The 27,556-nt window shown below is 39.0% G+C and overlaps 1 protein-coding gene across 5 annotated transcripts in view; it reads left to right on the forward strand.

The window, feature by feature from the left end:
* The window catches only part of EXOC6B (exocyst complex component 6B), a 738,880-nt gene that overhangs the window by 385,541 nt on the left and 325,783 nt on the right, over positions 1-27,556 (forward strand). For 4 of the 5 annotated variants that reach the window (XM_051842763.2, XM_070068946.1, XM_002709766.5 and 1 more), the window contains 5 exons: positions 15,603-15,686; positions 16,034-16,080; positions 17,694-17,814; positions 24,441-24,512; positions 25,525-25,622. In XM_051842763.2, coding sequence (XP_051698723.1) covers positions 15,603-15,686; positions 16,034-16,080; positions 17,694-17,814; positions 24,441-24,512; positions 25,525-25,622 — 422 coding nt within the window. The remainder of the gene's footprint in view (positions 1-15,602; positions 15,687-16,033; positions 16,081-17,693; positions 17,815-24,440; positions 24,513-25,524; positions 25,623-27,556) is intronic. The other variant, XM_070068944.1, reaches the window with a different exon arrangement.

Here is a 27,556-nt window from a genome sequence, read left to right on the forward strand (position 1 = left end):
TGATACAGACATTACTACTTAGGTTAACGTGCAGATGGAATATGCACAGAAAATGTTGAAACTTTGTTTGGCTCCAGTCTTTCTTTCCTAACCTTTACCAAATAGTTTAGATGTATGAAAATCTTGAAACTTACCAAACAATTAATAAATAGGCTGATAATTAGTATTTTGTCTTTTTTTTTAAAGATTTATTTTATTTATTTGAAAGACAGATTTACAGAGAGATGTAGAGACAGAGAGAGAGGTCTTCCATCCACTGGAGATGGCCCCAACGGCTGGAGCTGTGCTGATCCAAAGCCAGGAGCCAGGAGCTTCTTCTGGGTCTCCCACACAGGTGCAGGGGCCCAAGGACTTGGGCCATCTTCCACTGCTATCCCAGGCCACAGCAGACAGGTGAATCAGAAGAGGACCAGCCGGGACTAGACCTGGCGCCCATATGGGATGCCGGTGCTTCAGGCCAGGGCTTTACCTGCTGCACCACAGCGCCGGCCCTAGCATTTTATCTTAATTTGAGTAACATTTTCTGTAATTGCCAGACTGATTGAATGCATTGAGAAATCTAGTTGTTGAATGATGTGATTTGCTGTTATAAACAGAACAAACCTTAAAAGTTGAAGACTCTTAGCTCCTTTCCTGCTCCGTGCCTTCTGGCTTGAAAATACAATCCTGAGGTGATACATGCATTAGTTGGTGTCTTAGTTCATTTATGCTACTGTAACAAAATACTACCACCTGGGTTATTGATAAATAATAGAAATTTATTTCTCACAGTTCTGAAGGTTAGGGAGTATCAGACCAAGGCACAGGAAGGACTGGTGAGGGCTGGTGTTAGCTTCCCGGGGGCTGTTAGTTGCCATCATTACCTCGCAGAAGAGATGGAAAGTGGAGAACCCTCCCCTTAAAGTCCTTTTTGTAAGGGCTTTATCTCCTCCGTGATGCCCTGCCATCGTGACTTCATAATCAGCTTGTAAAAGCCATACCTTTTAATACTATCACATTGATGATGAAGTTTCGACAAATGAATTTTGGGGGCAGCGTTCAGGCCATAGCCTTCATCCCCAGACCCTCGATTTACGTCCTTCTCACATTCATTCCATCCCAGTAGTCCTCAGAAGTCCAAAGTCTCCTCTCAAATATCATCCAAATCAGAATTGGGTGAGATTCAAGGTATGATTCCTTTTGATATAATTCCCTACCAGCTTTAAAACTGTGAAATCCAACGAGTTATTTGCCTCCAAAATACAAGAGTGGGTCAGGCATAGTATAGATATTCTCATTTTCAAGGGGAATAATCTGCAAGAAGAAACTGTTTACAGGTCTCTAGTAAGTCCAAAACCTAGCTGGGCAAACCCATTGCCTTCCTGAAATTTCTATACAGCTGCTCTGTCCCTGTGACATTTCTCTGCCTGTACTCTGAGGCTCTCTCTGAGGATGCTTGCAGTCTAAGTGGAGGTTGCCATGGCTTCCCAGCTGTGTAGGCTGTGTGCCTTTAAAGTTAGCCATCACATGGATACTGCCGAAGTTTACAGCTTATGCCCTCTAGCTCGCGTGGCCTGATCCAAAAATAGTTCCACATGAGCAACAGTTGGTATGGCAAAAGAGCACTACGTAGAGCAAAAACTTTAGCTGGCCCTGGGCAGAGGCCCTGAGGTCCTATAGGCACCCTCCCTTAAAGCCCTTCTTAGCTCAAAGACCTGGCACTCTGGGTGTGTGATGGGAGTGGCAGCCTGGAGGACCTCTGCAATGCCTTTGTGGTTGTTCTTCTGTTGTGTTGATGAATCGTATCTGTCCTATCTGACGTCCTTCTCATCTCCTTAGCAAAAGCTGGCTTGGCCACACCCTTGACTTTTCTTCTCTTAAATTTTTTTAAAAAATATTTAATTTAATATTAAATATTTGATTTAAATGTGTTAATTAAATATTTAATTTAAATATGTACGTAGACATTTTACATATTTATTGACTATCGTGATGTTTTAGGAGATGTATACATTGTGTAAGGTTCAGATCAAGATAAACCTCTCCTCAAACATTTCTCATTTTTTAATGGTGAAAACATTCAAAAATCCTTTCTTCTATCTTTTTGTAAATTAAATATACAATATAGTACCATTATTCATGGTGGCCCATAGAATAGCCAGATTTATTTATACTTTCTGAATATAATTTAGTATTTATAAATCAACTTTTCTGGTTCTGGTAACCACACCACTATTTTCTGAACTTCTGTGAGATCCACAGTTTTGGAATCCATGTACAAGTGAGGGCATACATTACTTTATATACAGAGAACAGATTTCATGTATTTCCTATGTACAATTATGAGAACATAATGATGCTTCTCACTGTCCATCCTCCATCCTTCTCCCCACCCTCCCTCCTTCTTCCTTTCATACTTTTCTTTTAATTTTTGCAATAATGCATTTTCAGTTTTCTTTATGATCTCAAGCTTAATCCACCATTAAATAAAGAATTTTACAAGTGAAGAGTAGAAAGACAGACCACTGTTCCTCAGGAATATAGACAAAGGACTGTAAACAATAATCAAAAGCTCAAGATGTCTGTTTCACTTGATACCTTGTTTTTTGTACTCTATATATTAGCTACCACAAATCAGAAAAAACACATATTTTTCTTTTTTGGATTGGCTTATTTCACTAAACATATTGCTATCCAGTTGCATCCATTTTTTTTAGAAAAGACAGGCTTTCATTCCTTTTGATGACTGCATAGTATTCCATTGAGTATATATACCACATTTATCTTTATCCAGTCATCAGTTAAAGGCCATCTGGGTGATTCTTAGCTATTGTGAGTTGAGCTGCTATAAACATGGGGTACAGATACCTCTTTCATATGCTTATTTCATTTCCTTTGGGTAAATTCCCAGGAGTGAGATGGCTGGGTTGTGCGGTAGATCAATTTTCAGATTTCTGAGGCATCTCCATACTGTCTTCCATAATGGTTGTAGTGGTATACATTCCTACTAACAGTGTGTTAGAATAACTTTTTCTCCATATCCTCACTGGCATTTGTAATTTTTTGATTTTTGGATTATAGCCATTCTAACTGGGGTGAGGTGAAACTGCATAATGGTTTTCATTTGCTTTGTTCTTTAATAAGTTAATGGACATTTAGATTATTCTCCCTTTCTAGCTGTTTTGAATAGTACTCTAGTAAATATGAAATGTGTATATCTTCACAGACTGATTTCCTCTGAATATATATACTCAGTAATTAGATCATATATAATAGTTCTATTTTAAAAATTTTTTGAGAAGCCTTTATACTATTGTCTACAATGACTATATCCCAACCAACATTGAGCAAGGGTCCCTTTTGTCCACATTCTTGCCAGACTTATCATTTAAAAAAAAAGATTTATTTTATTTATTTGAAAGGCAGAGTTACAAAGAGGGAGGGAGGGAGGGAGACAGAGAGGGAGAGAGAGAGTCAGTTTTCCATCCGCTGGTTCACTCCCCAAATGGCTACAATGGCTTAGCTGGGCCTACCCAATCCAAAGCCAGGAGCCAGGAGCTTCTTCTGGGTCTCTTACGCAGGTGCAGGGGTCCAAGGACTTGAGCCATCTTTTACTGCTTTCCCAGGTCATAGTAGAGAGCTGGATCAGAAATGGAGCACTGGGACTCGAACCCATGCCCACATGGGATGCTAGCACTGCAGACGGTGGCCTTACCCACTGCTCCACAGAGCCAGTCCCCAGACTTGTTATCTTTTGCCATTTTTTTCCCTAAAGCTTCATTGTTTAAAATTTTTATAAAAATTTTCATTCATTTTGGAGTTGTGTTGTGTTGTGTAGGTAAAGCTGCCACCTGCAACACCAGCCTCGCATGTAAGCACACGGTTCAATTCCTTGCTTCTCCGCTTCCAATCCAGTTCCCTGATAATGTGCCTGGGAAAGCAATGGAAGAATGGCCCAAGTACTAAGGCCCCTGAACCCATGTGGGAAACCAAGAAGCTCCTGGCTTTGGCCTCGTTCTGCCCTAGTCATTGTGGCCATTTGGGGAATGAACCAGTAGTTGGAAGATCTCTTTTTTTCTCTGTCTCTACCTTTCTTTGTAACTCTGCCTTTCATATAAATAAAATAAATCTTTAAAAAGATAAATCTTTTTTTTTTTTTTTTTTTTATCTTTTATTTAATGAATATAAATTTCCAAAGTACGACTCATGGGTTACAATGGCTTCCCCCCCCATACCGTCCCTCCCACCAACAACCCTCCCCTTTCCCACTCCCTCTCCCCTTCCATTCACATCAAGATTCATTTTCGATTATCTTAATATACAGAAGATCAGCTTAGTATACCTTAAGTAAGTATTTCAACAGTTTGCTCCCACACAGAAACATAAAGTGAAAAATAATAGATGATTTTTTTAAAATGATGATGAAATCAGATCAGACCTATTGTCATGTTTAATCCCAGTGAGAGTCAAGTTGGGAATTGAAAATTTCTTTCTTTTTTTTTTTTTTTTTTTTTTTTTTTTTTTTTTACAGAAGATCAGTTTAGTGTACATTAAGTAAAGATTTCAGTCGTTTGCACCCCCATAGAAACACAAAGTGAAATATACTGTTTGAGTACTCGTTATAGCATTAAGCCTCAGTGTACAGCACGTTAAGGACTGAGATCCTACATGAGGAGTAAGTGCACAGTGACTCCTGTTGTTGACTTTACCAATTGACACTCCTGTTTATGGCATCAGTAATCTCCCTATGCACTAGTTATGAGTTTCCAAGGCTATGGAAGCCCCTTGAGTTCTCCGACTCTTATCTTGTTTAGACACGGTCATAGTCAAAGTGGAGGTTCTCTCCTCCCTTCAGAGAAAGGCACCTCCCTCTTAAAAAGATAAATCTTAAAACAACAAAAGCAGAGCTGAGTAACTCTCACCCCTAAAAGAGAACTCCTAAAAAAAATGTTTTTCATATATTTGGGAGACAGGTACAGACACAGAGAGATTTTTTTCATCTACTGGTCATTCCCCAAATGTGTGCAAGAGCCAGAGCTGGGCCATGTCAAAGCAGGAGCCTGGATCTCAGTACAGGTCTCTGTTGTGAGTGGCAGGGGCCCAAGGACTTGAACCATTACCTGCTACTTTCTAGAGTGTGCAACTGGAACCGAAACCCAGGCACTCTGAAATGGGACTCAGGCATCCCAAGGGGTTTCTTAATTGTCCCAACTCTATCCCCCACAGCCCCTATTTGTCTTTTTGATAATAGCCATTCTAACTGGCTTGAGGTAGTCTCTCATTGTGGCTTTGATTTGCATTTCCCTGATGTTTAGTGATATTGAACATTTTTTTTTTATATTAGTTGAGCATTTTCATGTCTTCCTCTGAAAAAATATCTGTTTATATATATTGCCCATTTAAAAATTGGCTTACTTACTGTCTTGCTAATGAGTTTCTTATGTAGTCTGGTTATTTACCCCTGTCTGATATGCAGTTTGCAAATATCTTCACCCTTTCTGTAGGTTGTCTCTTCCAATCTGTTGATTGTCTTCTTTACTATGCAGAAGCCCTTTAGTCTATTTTTGCTTTTCTTTACTTTTCTTTTGAGGTCTTATGCAAAAAAATTCTTGCCCATTCCAATGTTGTGAAGCCTTTCTCACCTGTATTTGCTTGTAATACTTTCAAAGTTCTATGTCTTTCATTTAAATCTTTAGTCCATTTTGAGTTGATTTTTATACAAGGTCTGAGATAAGAGTCTACTTTCATTCTTTTGTATCTGAATATCTAATTTTCTCACCACATTTTACTCAAAGAACTGTCCTCGCTCTAATGAATATTTTAGCACACCTTTGTCAAACATCAGTTGGCTGCAGAAATATGGGCTTGCTTCAATGCTATATTCTCTTCACTGCTATATATTTCTATTTTCATGCCAATACTATACTATTTTAAGTAGAATATCTTTGTAGTGCATTTGAAATCAGGTAGCATAGAGTCTCCAGTTCTATTCTGTTTGCTCCAGACTCTTTTGGCTATTCAGGACTTTTGTGCTTCAACATTCTTGGTTTACTTTTCTAAACACACTTTTTAATTTTTTACATGACCTTGGGACCGGCACCGTGGCTCCCTTGGTTAATCCCCTGCCTGTGATGCCAGCATCCCATATGGGTGCTGGGTTCTAGTCCCTGTTACTCCTCTTCCAGTCCAGCTCTCTGCTGTGGACCGGGAAGGCAGTGGAGGATGGCCCAAGTGCTTGGGCCCCTGCACCCGCATGGGAGACCAGGAGGAAGCACCTGGCTCCTGGCTTCGGATTTGTGTAGCTCCAGCCGTAGTGGTCATTTGGGGGGATGAACCAACGGAAGGAAGACTTTTCTCTCTGTCTCTCTCACTGTCTAACTCTGCCTGTCTAATAAAAAAAATTTTTTTTACATGACCAAGCTGAGAATTTCTCAATCTTTATGTTATCCTTCACTTTATATAATATGTTTCTCATTTTTAACTCATTTCTCTTACTTTGTTTTTAGTATAAGCACTTAACAGAAGCCATGCTGCACCCTGAACATTGTGCTTAGAGATGTCTTCCACCAATGTTCATTCTTAAATTTTGCCTTAGAGAGGGCCGGCGCCGCGGCTCACTAGGCTAATCCTCCGCCTAGCGGCGCCGGCACACCGGGTTCTAGTCCCGGTCGGGGCGCCGGATTCTGTCCCGGTTGCCCCTCTTCCAGGCCAGCCCTCTGCTGTGGCCCGGGAGTGCAGTGGAGGATGGCCCAGGTGCTTGGGCCCTGCACCCCATGGGAGACCAGGAAAAGCACCTGGCTCCTGGCTCCTGCCATCGGATCAGCGCGGTGCGCCGGCCGCAGCGCGCCGGCCGCGGCGGCCATTGGAGGGTGAACCAACGGCAAAGGAAGACCTTTCTCTCTGTCTCTCTCTCTCACTGTCCACTCTGCCTGTCAAAAAAAAAAAAAAAAAAAAAAAAAAATTTTGCCTTAGAGACAGCATTAGGAAACGGGCATAATTAAGCCAAATTCTTCACCACTTTGTATTAAGGGTGGTTTTCTTCCTGTTTCCAATAAGATGTTCCTCATTATTATCTAAGAGCTTGTTGGAATGGCCTTTCTTGTCTGTATGTCTAACTTTCGATTGACAATCACCTAGGTTATTCCTAAGACTAAGACTTTCTCAACAGCTTTCCTTTTCTGAGGCCTCATCAAAATTGCTCTTAATGGATTGGGTTTTTATCTGTTTATTTATTTATTTATTTTGACAGGCAGAGTGGACAGTGAGGGAGAAACAGAGAGAAAGGACTTCCTTTTCCGTTGGTTCACCCCACAATGGCCGCTGCAGCTGGCGCGCTGCAGCCAGTGCACCATGCTGATCCGAAGCCAGGAGCCAGGTGCTTCTCCTGGTCTCCCATGTGGGTGCAGGGCCCAAGCATTTGGGCCATACTCCACTGCCGGGTCCCAGTCCACAGCAGAGAGCTGGACTGGAAGAGGGGCAACCGGGACAGAATCCGGCGCCCCGACAGGGTCTAGAACCCAGGGTGCCAGCGCCACAAGACGGAGGATTAACCTATTGAGCCGCGGCGCCAGCCATATCTGTTTATTTTTTTAATGGCAATACAGGCTTTTTTCCAGCATTCACTTCAAAACTGTTTATCTACACATTTTCCAGTTCTAAGGCTGTTCCTATATTGCATTTTTTTTCTTAATAACTACACACCACTTCTGAGTATAATTTCTGTCTTAATCTGTTTTGTGCTTCAATAGCAAAATAACATAATCTGGGTAATTTATGAAGCAACATGAGCTGGGAAATGTAACAGCAAGTTTCCAGCAGGTCTGGTGTCTGGTGAGGGCCTCTCTCTGCTTTCAAGATGGAGCCTAGTTGTCAAGAGGGAGAAATGTCATGTGTTCACTTGGCAGAAGAGACAGAAGGGAGCAAACTCAATTCTTGGAGCTTTTTGATAAGGCTCTAAGCCATGAGGTCCTAGCCTTTTCACTTAATCACCTATTGAAGACTCCATATCTTTTTTTTATTTTTATTTTTTTATTTTTTGACAGGTAGAGTGGACAGTGAGAGAGAGAGACAGAGAGAAAGGTCTTCCTTTTGCCGTTGGTTCACCCTCCAATGGCCACCGCGCTGCGGCCAGCGCACTGCGCTGATCCGATGGCAGGAGCCAGGAGCCAGGTGCTTTTTCTGGTCTCCCATGGGGTGCAGGGCCCAAGCACCTGGGCCATCCTCCACTGTACTCCCTGGCCACAGCAGAGAGCTGGCCTGGAAGAGGGGCAACCGGGACAGAATCCGGCGCCCCGACCGGGACTAGAACCTGGTGTGCCGGCGCCGCTAGGCGGAGGATTAGCCTAGTGAGCCGAGGCGCCGGCCAAAAGACTCCATATCTTAATACCATCATATTGGTGATCAAGTTTCAACATTGTGAATTTTAGGGGAGACTTTCAGACCATAGCAGTTGATAACTCCTGTGGTGCATGGAGTTTTATTTAGGCTTTGAGAGTGTGATATGAAGGGGATGGAGGATGGCTGGTAACAGCACAATTCATCCTGCACTGGGGAATATTCAAAATAATGTAGTTGTCCCTCCTTATCAATGGGTTCTGCATTTGTGGAGTCAGTCTACAGATAAGATTATGTTTGAGGAGAAAAATTGCATCTGTACTGAATATGTGTAGACAACCTTGTCTAATCAATGTGGTATAGCACCTATTTACATACTGAAAGGAAAGGCTACCACAGAACACACCAAACATAGGAGTAAGGGAAAAGGTTTGTTGTTGGGTGGGAGAAACCCAACAGGCTGCCTTCCTGTGCATGAGAGAACAACAGCCTGTGCTGGGGGAAAGGGCTCATATAGCTCTACAGAGGTAAGGAAGTGGGAACAGCAAATCTTGTTAGGGTGAGGGTGGAGCTGACGCTTGTCACTGGGCCATTTGGTCACCTGATTTCTAGTAAGCCAGGCTGGGCTTAGGAAGATGGTACCATTTTGCTAACACATACCATTTCCATTGTATCAGGTATTAGAAGTGATACAGACATTATTTGAAGAACAAGGATATGAGAGGATGTGCATCAATTATTTGCAAATGCTAGACTGTTATACATAAAGGACTTGAGTATCTATGGAATCTGGGAGTCCGAGAATGAATTCTTTGCCAACATTGAGAATTGATTGTAGTGCTGTTCAAGAGTACAGATAGGAAGACCTTTAATTACTCTGACTTTCATTGACTTTATAACACTAAGAACTATGTGGTTGGAAAGTATTTGGCCTTGTTTCTAGTGAAATTATCAGACTAAATGCTTGCTAGACACTAGAATCAGTTTACTTATTATTTTGGACACAGCTTTGGACCCGGGCATACCAACCTGCCATGAATTGCTCTCTCCATAAGAATAATGGATCTATAGGGAGAGTGGTACCTTATTTGACCTTAATTCAAGCTTTTTGCCACTCTGCACATGTCTGTGATTGTCCATGAAAGAGCTATGAATATCAATTTGGGGATTACAAATAAATTTTAGTGAGTAGATGAATTTGTGAATATAGACTCTCCAAATGATGAAGGTCCAGTGCATATCCCTTTCTTTTATTTCCTCTCTCACTAAATGATAACCACTATCAAACATGATACCCAGGTTAGATACCTCACATCAGCCTTCTTTGTTCCTTATTTTGTATTAGCCATATCCAATCAATTACCAGCTTGTACCTCCTAAATATACCTTGGATTCTGACTGATCTTTTAAAATATAATCTTTCCTTTCTTCATTTTACGCTCAGCATTACAGCTTCCAAAATTTAAAACTCTTATTGTTATTAAAATTGGAATTCAGATATTTTAACATAATTTATAAAGGTCTCTGGCCTCATCTCTTGTTACCTCTGTGTCTTATACCCTGAAGACATGCCATGGATGACTTCTTTCAGATTTGTGGGATATGTGGTGCCTTTTTCCTTTGAACATCTTTGTCCCTACTCAGAACATTCTTTCCCTTTCTTTTTACCTGATTTACTCTCTGATCCATTCTAGAATTAGGATTATGTATGTCATTTTTTTTCCAGGAAGCCTTCTGTGATACTTCACTCATTCCCTTCTTCCCCCTCCCCTGCCCCCTACACACTCCAGTTCGTAGGATTCTGTAGTTCACTTTAATATAGTAGCTTGTTTTCAGTCTTCCACCATACACTAGAAAGGCAGTGAAGACACACTACTCCCGGTGCCTGTCACATGTGAGTACTTAGTATAGTAAGTGACCTGTTTTTCTGTGATGTTGTGTAGGGTAGTTATCACAAAACTTTAATGACATAAAATGTGGGGAGGAAGAACCACTTGCCTGTTTTATATTTATTGGGCTATGCCTTAAACAATTTAAAAACTTTTTTTTTAATTGATTTTGTATTAATGTTTGTGACAGAGAGAGCTTGAACCTGAAGTGAACCCTCTGTAGTTCATGTAGTGGGCTAGTTGTGAACGGACATATACTTCCCCATTTACTCAACCTTATTGGTCAAATGCCTACTTTTCTTTTTTTTTTTTTCTTTCCTTTTTTTTAAAATTTATTTGACAGGTAGAGTTATAGACAGTGAGAGAGAGAGAGAGAGAAAGGTCTTCCTTCCATTGGTTCACTCCCCAAATGGCCGCATCGGCCGGTGCTGCACTGATCCGAAGCCAGGACCCAGGTGCTTCTTCCTGGTCTCCCATGGAAACGCCTACTTTTCAAATTCCACATTTAAGCATTACATTAACAGAATTGGCAGAGACAATAGAATAATCAAAGGTAAAATTATTTAGCAGTTGTGAAGGAAAATCCAACTCAGTTTTGTAAATGGGAAGCCAGACCTATTCAATAAATTGGTCTTTTGTTTTTATTCTGTTAATGGAATGTTTGAAAGGCAAAATTGCATCCAGTTTAGAATTAAGTTCATGCTTTGGTTTTTACATAGAACTCCATCTTATGTATTTCCTATCACTTACAGCAAAAGACCAAATTAGTTTATTATGGTCCAATTTAAAAGACAACTTCCCCTACATTCTCAGGTAAGTGTGTCTTGGCTTCAAAGCACACTGAATATGTAATCTCACAGTAGAACAATAAGGGTCCTTTAGGGCTGTTAACCTTAAAATGAAAAGCCCTTCGGTGTGTACAGAATGTAATTGACATTTAATAATACCACTGTGCTGTGACATGGTAGCAAGTGAGGAATACTAACAAACCATCTAGTAGTCTCTACTTCATGTTTCTTAAATGCAATCATTTGCTTCATCATTGACTTATGAACTAAGAAAACCTTGAAGTAGCTCTCCTGGTATTTGATTTCCTTTTATAGGCAGAAAACTTCTGTGAAGTGTGTTTAGTTATATTCACTTTAGCATTTTAAGATCTATTTCTCTTCAGCCTATGAACTGAAAATGGCTTTTACATTTTTAAAATCCAAAGCAGAAAAGTATTTCATGACAGTTGGAAATTACATAAAATTGTAATTTCAGTTTCCTCAAACAAGGTTTTATTGGAACCTAAGCACACTCATTTGTTAGCTCTGGCTACTTTTGTACTGTAACAGCACAGTTGAGTAGTTGCCCACAAGCTTGAAATCTTTACTGTGTTCTGCCCTTTACAGAAAATGTTTGCTATACTTTGAGCTACAGTAGTTTGGGTTTAGATATTTAACAAAGAAATCACAATCAATAAGTTGTTCACATTTTCAAGAAAGTAGCAAAAACTGAAGTAATTACTGCATGGAATTAATACTCTATTAAGTGGGCAAAACTTACTTTCATCATTTGTTTTCTATTTATTTTTATTTGAGAAAAACATGAATGGAGAGGGGGAAGGAGAAAGAGAAGGAGAGGGAGAGAGACAGAGAGATCTTTATTCATTGGCTCACTACCAACTGCCCATAGTGGCTCCTGGCTGGGGATGAAGCCGGGAGCTAGGAACTCAATCCAGGTCACCCACGTGGGTAGCAGGCTCTCAGTCACTTTAATCCTCACTACTGCCTCCAAGTCTGCATTAACAGAAAGCCAGAGTCAATGGGAATCTAGGGCTCAAACCCAAGCACTCATACATGGGCATCCTAACTGATGTAATAACCAGTAGGTGAAATGCCTACCCTTTATTTAGTTTTAGCACTTGTACAAATGCATATGATTTATCAGACACTATTCTGACAGCTTTATACCTCTTCTTCTTCTTTTTTTTTTTTTTTTTTTTATTTGACAGGTAGAGTTATAGACAGTGAGAGAGAGAAAGGTCTGTCCTTTCATTGGTTCACTCTCCTAATGGCCTCTACGGCTGGTGCTGTGTTGATCAGAAGCCAGGAGCCAGTGCTTCCTCCCGGTCTCCCATGTGGGTGCAGGGACCCAAGCACTTGGGACACCCTCTACTGCCCTCCCGGACCACAGCAGAGAGCTGGACTGGAAGAGGAGCAACCGGGACTAGTACCCAGCACCCCACCTGGGACTAGAACCCAGTTGCCGGGGTGCCGGCACCACAGGCAGAGGATTAGCCTAGTGAGCCACGGTGCTGGCCAGCTTTGTACCTCTTCTAAATGCTCATAACAGCAATATGAGATTGACAGCTCTACAAATGAGAAAATCACAGCAAACCTATAAGTGAAAGTTAAATGATCCATTAGTGGAAGGGCAGTTGTGCAGCTGTTTATAGCAGCTATATAGTTAGTAAGGGACAAAGTCATGACTTCAGTATACTCAACTGGATCCCAAATCGGTGCTCTTTACCACTGTGATACAGTGCCTTTCCTGTTCTACTCCTGCTTCTTTAGAAAAGCCTTGGTTTAAGAGTAGAATTTAGGGGCTGCACTTGGGACACCTATATCCCATCACAGTTCAAGTCCTGGCTACTTTGCTTCTGATCCAGCTCCCTGATAATGTGCTTGGGAAAAAGTGGATTATGGTTGAATTGTTGAATGGCTGTCACCCACTTGGCAAACTCTGGATGGAGATCTTGGCTCCTGGCTTCAGCCTGGCCCAGCTCTGGCTGTTGCAAGCCTTTGGGAAGTGAACCAACAGATGGAAGACCTCTCTCTCTGTCACTCTACCTTTCAAATAAATAAATAAATCTTTAAAAAAAAGAAGAGAAGAAGAAGAATAGAACTTGGTAATAAATTGGACAGGATTTTTTTTTTTTTAATTTGACAGGTAGAGTTAGACAGTGAGAGAGAGAGACAGAGAGAAAGGTCTTCCTTCTGTTGGTTCATCCCCACAAATGACCACTACGGCCGGAGCTACACAGATCCGAAGCCAGGAACCAGGTGCTTCCTCCTGGTCTCCCATGCGGGTGCAGGGGCCCAAGCACTTGGGCCATCCTCCACTGCCTTCCCAGTCCACAGCAGAGAGCTGGACTGGAAGAGGGGCAGCTGGGACTAGAACCCGGCACCCATATGGGATGCTGGCGCCGCAGGTAGAGGTTTAACCAAGTGAGCCACGGCGCTGGCCCCAGACATGATGTTTTTATAACTGAGTTTGTAGTACTAACCCAGAGCCACTATAATAAAGTACCATAAATTGGGTACGGAAATTTGTTCAGTGTCAGTTTTGGAGGCCAGAAGTTGAAAATCAAAGTGTGCAAAGGACAGAGTCCCTCTTAGGCTCTGTTGTCTTTCTTTACCTCTTTCTAGCTTCTGCTGGTGACTCAAAATTTTGGTTTCCCTTGGCTCTTTCATTACATGGGATATTCTTGTGAATCTCGTCTGTGTGTCTTTTCTCCTTTTCTTTTTTTTTTTTTTAAAGATTTATTTTATTTATTTGAAAGTCAGAGTTACACAGAGAGAGAAAAAGAGACAGAGAGGTCTTCCATCTGCTGATTCACTCCTCCACTGGTCGCAATGACTGGAACTGTGCTGATCTGAAGCCAGGAGCTTCTTCCTGGTCTCCCATGCGGGTGCTTTCCTAGGCCATGGCAGAGAGCTGGGTCAGAAGTGGAGCAGCTGGGACTCGAACCGGTGCCCATATGGGATGCCAGCACTGCAGGCCGTGGCCTTACCTGCTATACCATAGCACTGGTCCCTCTCCTTCCCTTTTAAGGACCCCAGTCATATTGTATTAAGGGGTCACTTTACACACTAGTATGATCATATTTTTTTTTATTTAATGAATATAAATTTCCAAAGTACGACTTATGGATTACAATGGCTTCCCCCCATACCGTCCCTCCCACCCACAACCCTCCCCTTTCCCACTCCCTCTCCCCTTCCATTCACATCAAGATTCATTTTCGATTATCTTAATATACAGAAGATCAGCTTAGTATACATTAAGTAAGGATTTCAACAGTTTGCTCCCACACAGAAACATAAAGTGAAAAATAATAGATGATTTTTTTTTAAATGATGATGAAATCAGATCAGACCTATTATCATGTTTAATCCCAGTGAGAGTCAAGTTGGGAATTGATAATTTCTTTTCTTTCTTTTTTTTTTTTTTAACAGAGGATCGGTTTAGTATGCATTAAGTAAAGATTTCAACAGTTTGCACCCCCATAGAAACACAAAGTGAAATATACTGTTTGAGTACTCGTTATAGCATTAAGCCTCAATGTACAGCACATTAAGGACAGAGATCCTACATGAGGAGTAAGTGCACAGTGACTCCTGTTGTTGACTTCACAAATTGACACTCCTGTTTATGGCATCAGTAATCTCCCTATGCAGCAGTCATGAGTTTCCAAGGCTATGGAAGCCCCTTGAGTTCTCTGACTCTTATCTTGTTTAGACAAGGTCATAGTCAAAGTGGAGGTTCTCTCCTCCCTTCAGAGAAAGGTACCTCCTTCTTTGAAGACCTGTTCTTTCCACTGGGATCTCACTCACAGAGATCTTTTTGCCAGAGTGTCTTGGCTTTCCATGCCTGAAATACTCTCATGGGCTTTTCAGCCAGATAGTATGATCATATGTTAATTTAACTAGTTATGTCTGCAATGGCTCTATTTCCAAATAAGGCCATATTCTAGGCTTTGGGAAGGCCATGAATTCTAGAGGGGCAGAGGTGATGAACCAGATATTGTTCTCCAGAGTACTTCTCATTTTAAACCCAGAAAGTCTAAATGAAAAGTAGGAACTGTACAATAAGAATTTTATGGTCTTTGTTTCTTCTTTTTTTTTTTTTTTATTTAATCTGTGCTGGATTGATTTACTATTCTCAGATTACTAATTACTATTCTCACTTTCTGCCTTTTTCCCACTTACTGTTGGCCTTTTGCTCATGATTCATGTAAAGGCTGGTTTTTATTCTGGACATTTTTCTTCTGGAATGCTCTATGACTTTTTAAAAGGAAAGGTTTCTTGCCAATTATTGTAACCTGAAGAAAGGTTGGTTTGTCTTCATTCTTGTAAATTTGTGATAGTAGACCCTGAAGCCAGCTACAGTGTACTGGCGACTGAGTTCTGACAGTGTCTTTGTCAGGATCTTTTGTATCCACCCCTATGAGGTTTCTAAGTAAGGTTCAATATTCATATTTTTATTTCCTTTGACTGTTATTATTGTTAAAAGAGCAGATTTTGAGACATGTGGTGACGCCTCAAATTCCAGGCCTGGATGATTCTCTCTTCTCTTGAATTTCAAGAATAATTGGCGCAGTTATATCAACCCATTTCCATATTTACTTTATAGGGTGCTCGGGAAACTTTTGAGAACTACTATCGAAAACAGAGGCGAAAACAGGCCCGTCTGGTACTTCAGCCTCCATCTAACATGGTAGGATTTTCACCTTCACTCTTCTCATTTTTTCACTTTTCTTCTCTGATATTTTTGCTACATGTGTATTCGTGTGTGTATGTGTGTTGACTGTCATTCTAGTTTTGAGGTATGTGACTTACAGTAAGTTTAGCAATTAGCATCTATTGATTGCTGTGTATCCAATTTTGGTCTGAGTACTAGATGTGTATTGTCTCATTCTCATCACAATGCTATATAATAGGTACTATTTTTATATTTACCCTTTAGTCTAAGAACTGAACCTTAAGAGATTAAATAACTGGTTTTCACTTTGTCTCAGTGTAACAAAACTGAAACAGTAACTTTTTTTCTTTGCTTTTTTGCAGCATGAAACTTTAGATGGCTATAGGAAATATTTTAATCAAATTGTAGGGTAAGTATACATACATATTTAAGTCTATATACTTTGAGTACATAGATTTGTGATACTTCGAAAAGTAGATCAGCTTTTCCTTGGGAAATTCTTTGGTTTTCCTTTTAACATCCTTCATACAAAGCTTTATTTTTTAATTTTCTGATGTAAAAAGAAAGTCCTGTTGTTTTCAACATTATGTTGTAGGATAGAGGGAGAATAGAGGATAAAGGGAGAAAAACATTGAGTTGTAATTTTATTTATTTATTTTTTAAAATTTTTATTTTTTTATTTTTGACAGGCAGAGTTAGTGAGAGAGAGAGGTACAGAGAGAAAGGTCTTGCTTCCGTTGGTTCACCCCGCAAATGGCCGCTATGGCCAGTGCTGCTCCAATCCGAAGCCAGGAGCCAGGTGCTTCTCCAGGTCTCCCATTGCAGGTGCAGGGCCCAAGCACTTGGGCCATCCTCCAATGCCCTCCTGGGCCACAGCAGAGAGCTGGCCTGGAAGAGGAGCAACCGGGACAGAATCCAGCTCTCCAACCAGGACTAGAACCCGGGGTGCTGGCGCCACAGGCGGAGGATTAGCCTAGTGAGCTGTGGCGCCAGCCGAGTTGTAATTTTATTATACTTGATATTTTGTTTCTCCATTCTTGGTTAGATGGAACCAAATAATCAGCAAGAGTTGACAAACCTTTTCTAAAAAGGGCCAGACAGTGGAGAATTTTGGATTTCACAAACTTCACAGACTCTGTCTCAACTCTTCAGCTTTGTTGCTGTGTGAAAACAGTTATGACTGCACGTAAATGAGTGCATATGGCTATGTGCTAATAAAACAATCTTTATAGAAAAGACCGGGGCCCATTTTGCCCTATGGGCTTTAGGTTGCCACTCTCATCTAGAACATACATAGTGGTATGGAATGCAGTTCCCAAACAGACATCCTGAATATAGGCAGTGTGTTCTAGTTGCAGAATAACCACTGCAGTTAATATAAAGTGATTAAGTTTCTTCCTTTCTTTTGTTTTTGAGTTTTATTATTTCCATATAATTAATAGTTTTATTCATATATATCATAGAATTCTCTAACAAAGAATTATTTTAACTTCTGTGAACATTATGCCATATGGCTAAGGTAAAATTTAAATGTGTAATACTAAAGAGCTACAACAGGGACATTGAAAAATTAGTCTGTATTTTTTTAAACTTTATAAGGTACCTTTTCAGTACTTCACTTTGAGTCCTCTTAGGAGGGGATCATTTTGATAATTTGTATGTTTGGTTACTTATATTTTGTCTTTTATTGTCTCTTTAAAATCTATTTGTTTTGTGAAATATGTTGGTGGAGTAGTGATTTTTTTTAAAGTAGTGAAATTAGTTTTCATTACCTATCCCCATTTTCCTCCTCTTAAAATTAATTCCAATCTGTGTACAGTGGTTAAGAAGACTTGATCACAGATATAATTCCTAGTTGAAGAAGTCTGATTTCATTTATGATACTGAAAATCTTTCTTTAAGAAAAAAGTGACTGTTAACTCTGAATTTGATGGCAACCCTAATGTTTGTCAAGCCCTAGAGACAGATAGTAATCACACTGTAATTTCTGACAACTTTGTTTTCTTTTCTCCTCAATCATAGCTTTTTTGTGGTTGAAGATCATATTTTGCATACAACCCAGGGATTAGTAAATAGAGCCTACATTGATGAACTATGGGAAATGGCACTTTCAAAAACCATAGCAGCACTCCGAACCCACTCGGTATGTGTGAAACCCAAGAGAAGTTCATATTTAGATCTGATTATCTATATACCGGATAGTGTTTTACTGCTTTAAAATCAACATAAATGTAATTTTTGGAATGTCTCATTTGGAGCCAAATGCATGTGTGTATATATGTGTGTGTGTATGTATGTATGTATCCTTCAGTGACATTAGAGTAGAACCCTGGCATATCTAACACTGAGCTCTCTTTTGGGAAATGTTCTTTGCAATAAGAAAATATCAGCTAACGTCTATTGATTGCTATCTATGTGTCAGGCATTCTTCTGTGTATTTCATGTGCTGTCTTCTTCATCCTCTATAACCCTATAAAGATAAACATTATTATTGTGCTTACCTTAAAATGTGAAGAAGAGAACCTCAGAGAGCTTAGATTAGCAGCCTAATGACACACAGTAAGAGGTGAAACTTAGATTCAAATCCAGATACAGTCCTTGTTCTTTGCCACTACTATGTAATGCCTTCTGTAATACCTATTAATATTATACACTTTGATTTGGAGTTCATCATTTTACTCTTACTTTTTGGGAAAAATGTTTACAACTGTCAAATCGCCTAATCATCAGTTTTCATGATATATTGATATACTTCAACATAGCATGGGTTTTGGTATAGTCTATTTTAGGTGGACACTGCTAGTTCTGAAGTAATCATTTGTTCAATAATTCAGTATTTCTTTAATAGTGATTGTTTTGTTGGCAGTGGTCGTAAAACAATGAACAAGAGTCTGCTGTCAGAGAGTTATATTTTAATTGGAGGAGAGACCCAAATAAATAAGAATATTAGGCAATGGTGATATAATGCAAGCAGTTAAAATGAAACAGTAGATTAGGGCATCAGGTTGCCTCCTTTTGGTTCATTGAGAAGAGGTGGCCTGTTGAGGTCCAAATATCAAGGAGTCACCATTTATGCAAAGACAATTAAATGATCATTTTAGGCATAAGAAGCAGTTGTTCAAGTGTTTGAGAAATAATAATGAGGAGTTGATAAGCTAATTTAGCATTTTAAAAACTTTATTAAATGATTCTCCTATCTAGTTGTGCTTGCTAGAGACTTGAAATTATCCATGACCCTTCAACTGTCTTTGTAAATGTTGCAGATAGTAAGTACGGTATGCAAAATCTAAATTTCAAGGAGCCTAGTCCTGTTAGAGATTTGAGAGAAATCCAGAATGGAAAGACCATAGAACACAGAAAGCTAGGTAAAGTAGGAAGTGAGAATGGAGAAATGTGCAGATGCCATCTGATTTAGGAATTGTTTGACCCTTTTAGTGTTGTGCTGAGTGGTGTGTGTGTGTGTGTGTGTGTGTGTGTGTTTCAGGGCTGTGGAGTAAATTAAGAATGAAATGATCATATTTACATTTTGATAAAATGATTTTTTAAAGATTTATTTATTTATTTATTTGAAATTTGGAGTTAGAGAGAGACAGAGACAGATCTTCCATCTGCTGGTTTACTCCCCAAATAACTGGGGCTGGGCCAAGCTGAAGCTAGAAGTCAGGAGCTTCATCTGGGTCTCCCACAGGTGTGCAGGGGCTCAAGCACTTTAGCCAACCTCTTTTGCTTTTCCAGGCACATTAGCAGGGAGTTGGATTGGAAGTAGAGTGGCCAGGACTCCAACTAGCACTCATATGGGATGCTGATGTTGCAGGTGGCAACTTAACCTGCTACAGTACAATGCTACCTTGAGAAAATTACTCTATCTAGAATACACCTGATAGGATAGTCTGGCATTTTAAGCAAGAGATAACTTGGATCAAAGAATGATTGCAGACATCCCAAGCAGTATCTAAACCACTACTCCAACTGTGTGCCCCTGAGAATCACTTTATCATGTCCCTCCCACCTCTTGAATCCTACTCCCCAAAACTGAGACACAGTTTTGTTGCACAGTATATCTATAAGTTAAAATGGAGATAACTAACATATTTCAGTATCTGGTATTTTTCGCCAAGAAATATATGGGGGCTTAAAAAGTTCCCAGAGATATGAAATTAAAAGATAAATTTATGTTTGTGCAAAATGTTTTTGAAATCCATGCATAATATTTTCTTAGTACACATTTTTATGAACTGAAGACTCTTCATAAATAATTTTTCTTTTTTTATATCTTTTGGTAAAATATTCTATATGCTTCCTTTTGAGGCTCTTTGGATGTTTTATATTTTGGAGGAATATTTTGAGGAAGGCGTTTCATCCCATCATACTTGTTAACTAGTGGTACAGTCATTGTATGGGAGAGAAGTCTCTGATTTTGAGTACTTATTTTATATCTTAAAATTGTTGAATGTTCCAGTTTTCTTTTGATTCCTGAAAAATGCTTTCTTTCTTTTAGAAAGCTACTTTCCAAGCACCACCTTTTTTTCCCTTTTCTTATTATTTCCTCCATGACTTATACATTTGAGAAAGTGACAAATCTATAGGGTTCTTCCTGCAGAAATATGTATCCCTTATTTAGCACCATATTTGATGATGTTAGGAGTAGGGCTGTTTTCATGATGTGGGCTTATGTTTCTATAAAGTGTGAGTCTATGATGTAAGTTAATCTTAAGGGAGTTTTTCTTTGTAGATCTACAGTATGTTCTTTTGGATTGAAGAATAAATGATAAAGTATCCTCCCTCCTCCCTGCCACCCCCACCAGTAGTTCATCAGTCTGTAGAGGCAGAAAATAGATTCATGGTTAGGATGTACAGAGTAGGAGAATAAGGAAGTGCTAGTTAAAGGGTGCAGACATGCCCTAACATATGATGATTTGCCTTATGATTTTTTGATGTTGTAATAGTGAAAAAGTGATATGCATTCAGTGAGAACCAAACTTTGAATTTTGAACTTTTCTTGGGCTGCTGATATTCATTCCTGATGCTTAGCAGTGGTGGCTAGCTACAACTTCCCATCAGCCACATGAATGGGGAGGTAAACAATGGATCCTCTACAATTATTATGTTGTTAACCTCTGATGCTTAGTAAGTTTTGACTTATGGTATGTTCAATTTAAAATTGTTTTATCTGATTATAACCCCATTATAAATTGAAGAACATCTGCATGTTAAAAGAATGTTATGCTGATGCAGAAGGGAGTTCATTTCAGGAATGGCTCAATATTAAAATATATTGAATGGGTGTTGTGGTGTAGGGATGTCTGTATCCCATACTGAAGTGCTGGTTTAAGTCCTGGTTATTACTTAGCTTCTGATCCAGCTCCCGGCTAACCTGCCTGAAAGCTGTAGAGGATGGCTCAAATGCTTGAGTCCCTGCCACCCTGTAAGAGACCTGGATGGAGTTCCTGGCTCCTAGCTTCAGCCTGGCCCAGCCCTAGCTATTGTGGCCATTTGAGAAGTGAACCAGCACATGGAAGATCTCTCCATCTTTCTCTCTCTCTTACTTTGGCTTTCAAATAAATAAATACATCTATCTTCAAAAATATTAAAAGATATACCAATGTGATTATTAATGATATGTACACCAGAAGCAAAATGATATACTGAATATATGTATTTTCAGATCACCTAATTAAATTCTGATCATATAAAATGGGGGAAACCAAACTGAAAATGGAAGCTCTGTAAATTTTCATCTATCAGCCAGAAATTTTAATAAGATTTCTTTGAACTTAGAAAATAGATGAAATAAGAATCAGATAAAAGAAAATATTTAATTAAAGATAGCGTTATAAAATAAAATATTAAATCAAATATGGTGTTGTCACAGGAGACATTCTTTTAAATGTGGTCTAGGAACATACTAAATTCAGAATTAACAAATACAATGAGCAAGGATGGAGCCTGGAAGATATATGGAAAATTGCTTAAATGTCTACTTTCAAAAACCTTAACCCAACAGGTTCCATTAGTGAAGGTTTCTAGTACTGCTTTTTTTAGCAACATGACTTATCTGTCCCAACCACTTCCACAGAGCCTATAGTCAGATTCTTTGGAAACAAACTCAAAACTGCAGAAGAGGAAACCCATACTAATCATCTTCACTAATCAACCCATTCCTTCATTCTAAAATATGAAAAAACAGCCATCAGTCATGAAATATTTGAATAAAATCAATTACATGAGATAGGAAACTAATAGAATAGCTGTTCTTTTAGCAAATACACGTTATTATTGCTCAGGAGGAAAAGTTACAAAGCAATGATTATTTCTAATGTTAGAAGTGTAGAAGGCTATGTTAGTCACGCCAGACCTTCACCTGGAAACAACTAAAAGTGATGTTTTATGTATTTAAGATACTCTTTTAAGTCTCAAAGTGTTTAGTAAGGATAGTAAGGAATCAACCAGCCAAATACAAGAGAAATTGAGAATCCAGAGAGTTTGGCAAAGCACTGAAACTGCCTTTGCCACCGACAGTACTTGTAAATTCACGTTTACAACCTGACTTTTGATTTTGACAGCTTCTTGGGCCCATCCAAGATAGTTTAAAATGGTATCCTTCCCACATTAACTGAAAAAGACTATTCCTACCTAGTATTTTATATATATGTGTGATATATATTTTTAATAGGAATTGACTATCAGGATGAAAGGAAATATAGACCAAAAGTTGAGGCTCTGGTAGTTAATATATGAAAATGTGAAAGCCCAAACCATAACTGTTTTAGGAGATAATATCATATGTATAAAATATATGAAAAAATGAATAATATTTACAGATAAATCAAAATAACTCAATATGTTTAAAGCTGTTAATAATTCCTGCAAAATGGGAGATAACTTTTTTTGATGAAGAGTCCAGATCATTTCAAGTAAACAATGAGCAGAAAGGGTATGACTTATTAACATTTATTATCAAATTAAAAAGTTCTGATCCAATAAAAAAGGAAAAAAAATTATATAGAAAGCTTAGAGAAAGATAGCTTGACTAGGTCAAAACGTGTCAGTAATTCTAGGAAATGTCAAAAAGTCAAAAAACATCTTAGAGAGAGAGGCTTCCTCCTTTTTTTCTCGACAGGCAGAGTGGACAGTGAGAGAGAGAGACAGAGAGAAAGGTCTTCCTTTGCCGTTGGTTCACCCTCCAGTGGCCACCGTGGCCGGCACACCGTGCTTATCAATGGCAGGAGCCAGGTACTTCTCCTGGTCTCCCATGGGGTGCAGGGCCCAAATACTTGTGCCATCCTCCACTGTACTCCCGGGCCACAGCAGAGAGCTGGCCTGGAAGAGGGGCAACCGGGACAGAATCCGGCTCCCCGACCAGGGCTAGAACCCGGTGTGCCGGCGCCGCAAGGCGGAGGATTAGCCTAGTGAGCCGCTGCGCCGGCCAAGTCTTCCTCCTTGATACTATGTGTTTCCTCTTGTCCTTGCTGGTGCTATACTTACCTTTAGTGAGGAGCCCTGATTTCTCACCCTCACTGCAAGACTGTGACACACATACAGATCACTACACTTGGGAAAGGTTTCCCTTATTCTGCCATGTGTGAACAAGGGTCATGGCATCATTTTCTTTTCACATGTGCTTTGATTTTATGGGGGATGTGTTCATTGTTTCCCTCTCTCCCTCTCTCTTTCTATCTTTCATCTCTGTCTCTCTATTCCTCCCCCTGCCTAGGAGATATTAATTCACATTACCTGAAAGATTAAAAATCAAAGCAGCAAAAATGGCAGTATTCTACAAAATAAATAGAATTTAATTTCAAAAACCATAATTAGGAAAATGGGAATTTTGTACTAATACTAGTTTTTTCCCACTAAAAAGACAGTTGCCCTTTTAGAGGGGACAGTATGTATGAGACAAAAGCTTTTGGTCATAAGAAAAGCTGATTGGACCACATCATTGTTTATTGACTATTTCTTTATGAAACTGAGAGATCAAATAATGAAATGATAATTGAGAGAATTTGCTCTCAAAATCAATGAACCTTTAAAATACCCCTCTTTTTTATCATGCCTGCAGAAACTATCTTCCATGTCAGTTAATTTTTCAGATTTATTTGTATTAGGTTTTATGTGCACTTTATAATTTTTACTTTCCTTTTTATAAATGTTTACTTTATATTTCTTCAGTTGCTTACTGCTGTTTTGTTTTTGTTGTTTCATCAATCTTTCCTAAGGTTTGTCTTCATTACTGATTTTATTTTTAACTTAGGCTTTTGGCTTAATTCATCAAATCTTTCGTATCCTTTCTATGCATTGAATTTGGGCTTTAATTTTATCAATTCTACTTTCTTATTTATGATTTATTTGGCTTTCCTTTCATAAATTCAATGCTTAGTTTATTTTCAATCTTTTGTGTTTTATAATGCTTACATGTAAAGATATAAATTTGTTTTAAAAATATAGTAGCCATATTCCACAGGTTTTTGATAGGAAGTATTGCTATTCATTAAAAAATAATCTAAGTTTCAATTTTGGTTTCTTCCTTAATTGAAATGTTGTTTAGAAGTGTGTTTTTAAATTTCCAGATGTTAAAAATGTCGGTCACGGCTTTTGAAAGCTTTCTGCTTGGCTATTCTGTGGCTGCATCTGGTGTTACCTTAGAGCAGGAAAGGGATGGACTCTTTCTAGGAGGGCCTTCACCAAGTGAAGCCTTAAGCAATTAAATAAAAGAAAATTTAGTCATGTATTTCCTAACTGTTTTCCCCCTTTGTCTTTTATTTCCTTTAGTCTTACTGCTCTGATCCAAACCTTGTGTTAGACTTGAAAAACCTCATTGTACTTTTTGCTGATACACTTCAGGTATGTGAGTTCTATTTACATAATGCTCATCTAAATTCATATTTAATCAGCTCCAAGTGTTTTCTTATCTGCATAATCTTGGATAAAAACCTTTTAGCTTCTGGTTGTGTTTATTGTTTTCCTAGAGCTAGATCTTTTTAAAATCTCTGTTGACATTACATGGACATTACTCTAACCTTTTATGTTTTCATAAATAAAATTCTCACCCCCTTTTTCCTCTCCCATCAGTCCAACTAATTGAACCACTCAAGCCAGAAGTTTCTCAAAATGTTCTTAATTTATATATAGCACTGAGTGATTTTATAGTTTGTTTAACTACCATCTTGAGTAATGATGATTGAGATGAACCACATATTTTACCCAGTGGAATAGCATTAAAAGTGGGTCTGATCGGTAGTGTTTACAACTTCTCTCTCTACTCTTATGTTTGCTATAGGTCGTTAGAGTTACTAGGAGGAGTTGGAGGGAAAACTTAGCTGACAGTCCCCCTAGTATATAGTGATTTTACTTGTCATCATTTCTTTTGTTTCTATCTAGCTTAGATAAATTGGTATGTATCTTTGAATTTTTTTAAAAAAGTTCTTTATTTTTTATTTTTTTGTTCAATCCTGAAATTCTTCATTGGCATTGTGTAAGGGACTGATGCTGGGAGCCAGGAACTCAATCCAGGTCTCCCATGTAGGTGGCATGGACAAAACCACTTCAGCCTTCATCTGCTGCCTCCCAGGATACATACTATCAGGAAGCTGGAATCAGAAGTGGAGCTGCAAACTCAGGCAGTCCAAAATGTGCTGTGGATGTCCTAATCAGTGTCTTGATTGCTAAGCCTAATGCCCATCCCTGTGTTGAGAGAAGAACACTAGATGTTAGTTGGAAATGAAAGATTCTCTACTATCATGTTTTCATTTAAATTGTTACCTCAAGAACAAAATGTCTTCCAGTTCTTAAAATGTCTCATGTTGTTAAAAAAAGTTACCTTAGAAAATGAAGGTATTTTTAAATTTTGTTTTAGGTGTATGGTTTTCCTGTAAATCAACTTTTTGATATGCTGTTAGAAATCAGAGATCAGTACAGTGAAACTCTGCTGAAGAAGTGGTCAGGTATTTTCAGGTGAGAAACCATCTGTAGTCATGTGTGTATATGCATGTATGTGTACACATGTGCCAAAAAGATTTTCCATATGTAATAAACAACAAGAAAATGTGGTTTTTATTTTTCTGGCTACCCTAGATTATAATCTAGAATTCAAATGAGTTGTAATAATGTTTCAAATTATTTTTTCAAGCTATCTAATCTCAGTGTATTAATATCTACAGTGCTGAGAAGTCCCTAAGCCCCATTTTCACACTTTTATTGTCTTGGATAAATGTCAGATTCCTTTGTTCAAACCATCCATATCAACTTGTGGTGTCTTCTTCTGGCTTTTTGTTGTTTGTTTTTTTTTCCTTAGGATCATACCTAGTTTAAGGCACCCTTACAAAGTAGTGGTATTTGAGCCCTTATGGATACTTTATGCTTTGGGAAACCCTTTTTGAGAACTAATAGTCTTTGGGAAGGGGCTTATTATAGTACAGTATTTGAAGCAAATTATGTAAATGATTATTGTAGTATGAATACTATAATAAAGTTCTCAGTTACATCTCCCACTCAGAAATATGTCTGTGCACGATTTTCTTGACACCTATTTCATGTCAATTCGTTTGAATTTCCTCTCTTTTTATACCCTTAGTCATTTACTATCAGTGATCTTCCTGTCTATTGAAAGATAGCTTTTCCCAATCAGCTTAGCTCATTTTTGAATTTTTTTAAAAATATTTTTTAATTTTACTTGAAAGTCAGAGTTACACAGAGAGAAGGAGAGACAGAGAAGGAGAGACAGAGAGGGAGAGACAGGTCTTCCATCCGCTGGTTCACTCCCCAATTAGCTGCAATGTCCTGAGCAGCGCCGATCCGAAGCCAGGAGCCAGGTACTTCTTCTGAGTCTCCCACGTGGGCGCAGGGGCCCAAGGACTTGGGCCATCCTCCACTGCTTTCCCAGGCCGTAGCAGAGAGCTGGATTGGAAGTGGAGCAGCCAGAACTCGAACTGGCACCCATATGGGATGGTGGCACTGCAGGCAGCGGCTTTACCTGCTATGCCACAGCGCCGGCCCCCATTTTCAAATTTATTCTAGCTTTAAGATTTTACATTGTTATTTTAATCTTTTTTATATATTGGGTTTTCTTTTTAAAAATGATTTATTTATTTACTTATTTGAAAAACAGAGTTAGAAAGAGAGAGAGTGAGAGGCAGCAAGAAAAAGAAATCTTCTACCTGCTCATTTACTCCCCAGATGGCCATAACAGCCAGGGCTGGGCGAGGCAGAAGCCAGGAACCAGGAGTTTCATCTAGTTCTCCCATATGGGTGCAGGGCCCAAGCTCTTCTGCTTTCTCAGGTGCATTAACAGGAAGCTGAATTGGAAGTGGAGCAGCTGGGACTCAAACTGGCACCCATCTGCGATGCCAGTGCTGCAGGCGGCAGCTTAACCTGCTGAGCCTCGGCACCAGTCTGTTACTTCAATCTTAATCTTCATAGTTTATGAGCATATTCCTGATTATCATTTGGTACAACTCATCTGTATATTAATGTAATTATTTATATTTTTAAAGCTCAGATTTATCTGATGTTACAATTGTATTTAGCAGAATTTTATCTCAACAGGAAATTTGAAAATTAATAACATGTTTTATAAATAGTCTAAGATGCTTCTGATCTGATTTCTTCAGTGAGTATCTGTGTTGACTTTGGTAGTGTGGTTTTTCTATTAAAGAACTCTCAATATAGTAAAGGAGGGGGAATCTATAGATGAAAACAAATATGTGACTAACAGAGAGCAGTAGATGAAGTAATTAAACATTGTTTACATTTATTACAGAAATTACCTTGCCTATCTGCCAATTTTGAAAATAGAATAGAAAATTTATGGGGGCCATTGTTGTGGTACAGCAGGTTAAATAGCTGTCTGCGACATTGGCGTTCTATATGGGCGCCAGTTCATGTCCTGG

The sequence above is a fragment of the Oryctolagus cuniculus genome, chromosome 2, assembly GCF_964237555.1.
Source record: "Oryctolagus cuniculus chromosome 2, mOryCun1.1, whole genome shotgun sequence".
Taxonomy (NCBI): domain Eukaryota; kingdom Metazoa; phylum Chordata; class Mammalia; order Lagomorpha; family Leporidae; genus Oryctolagus; species Oryctolagus cuniculus.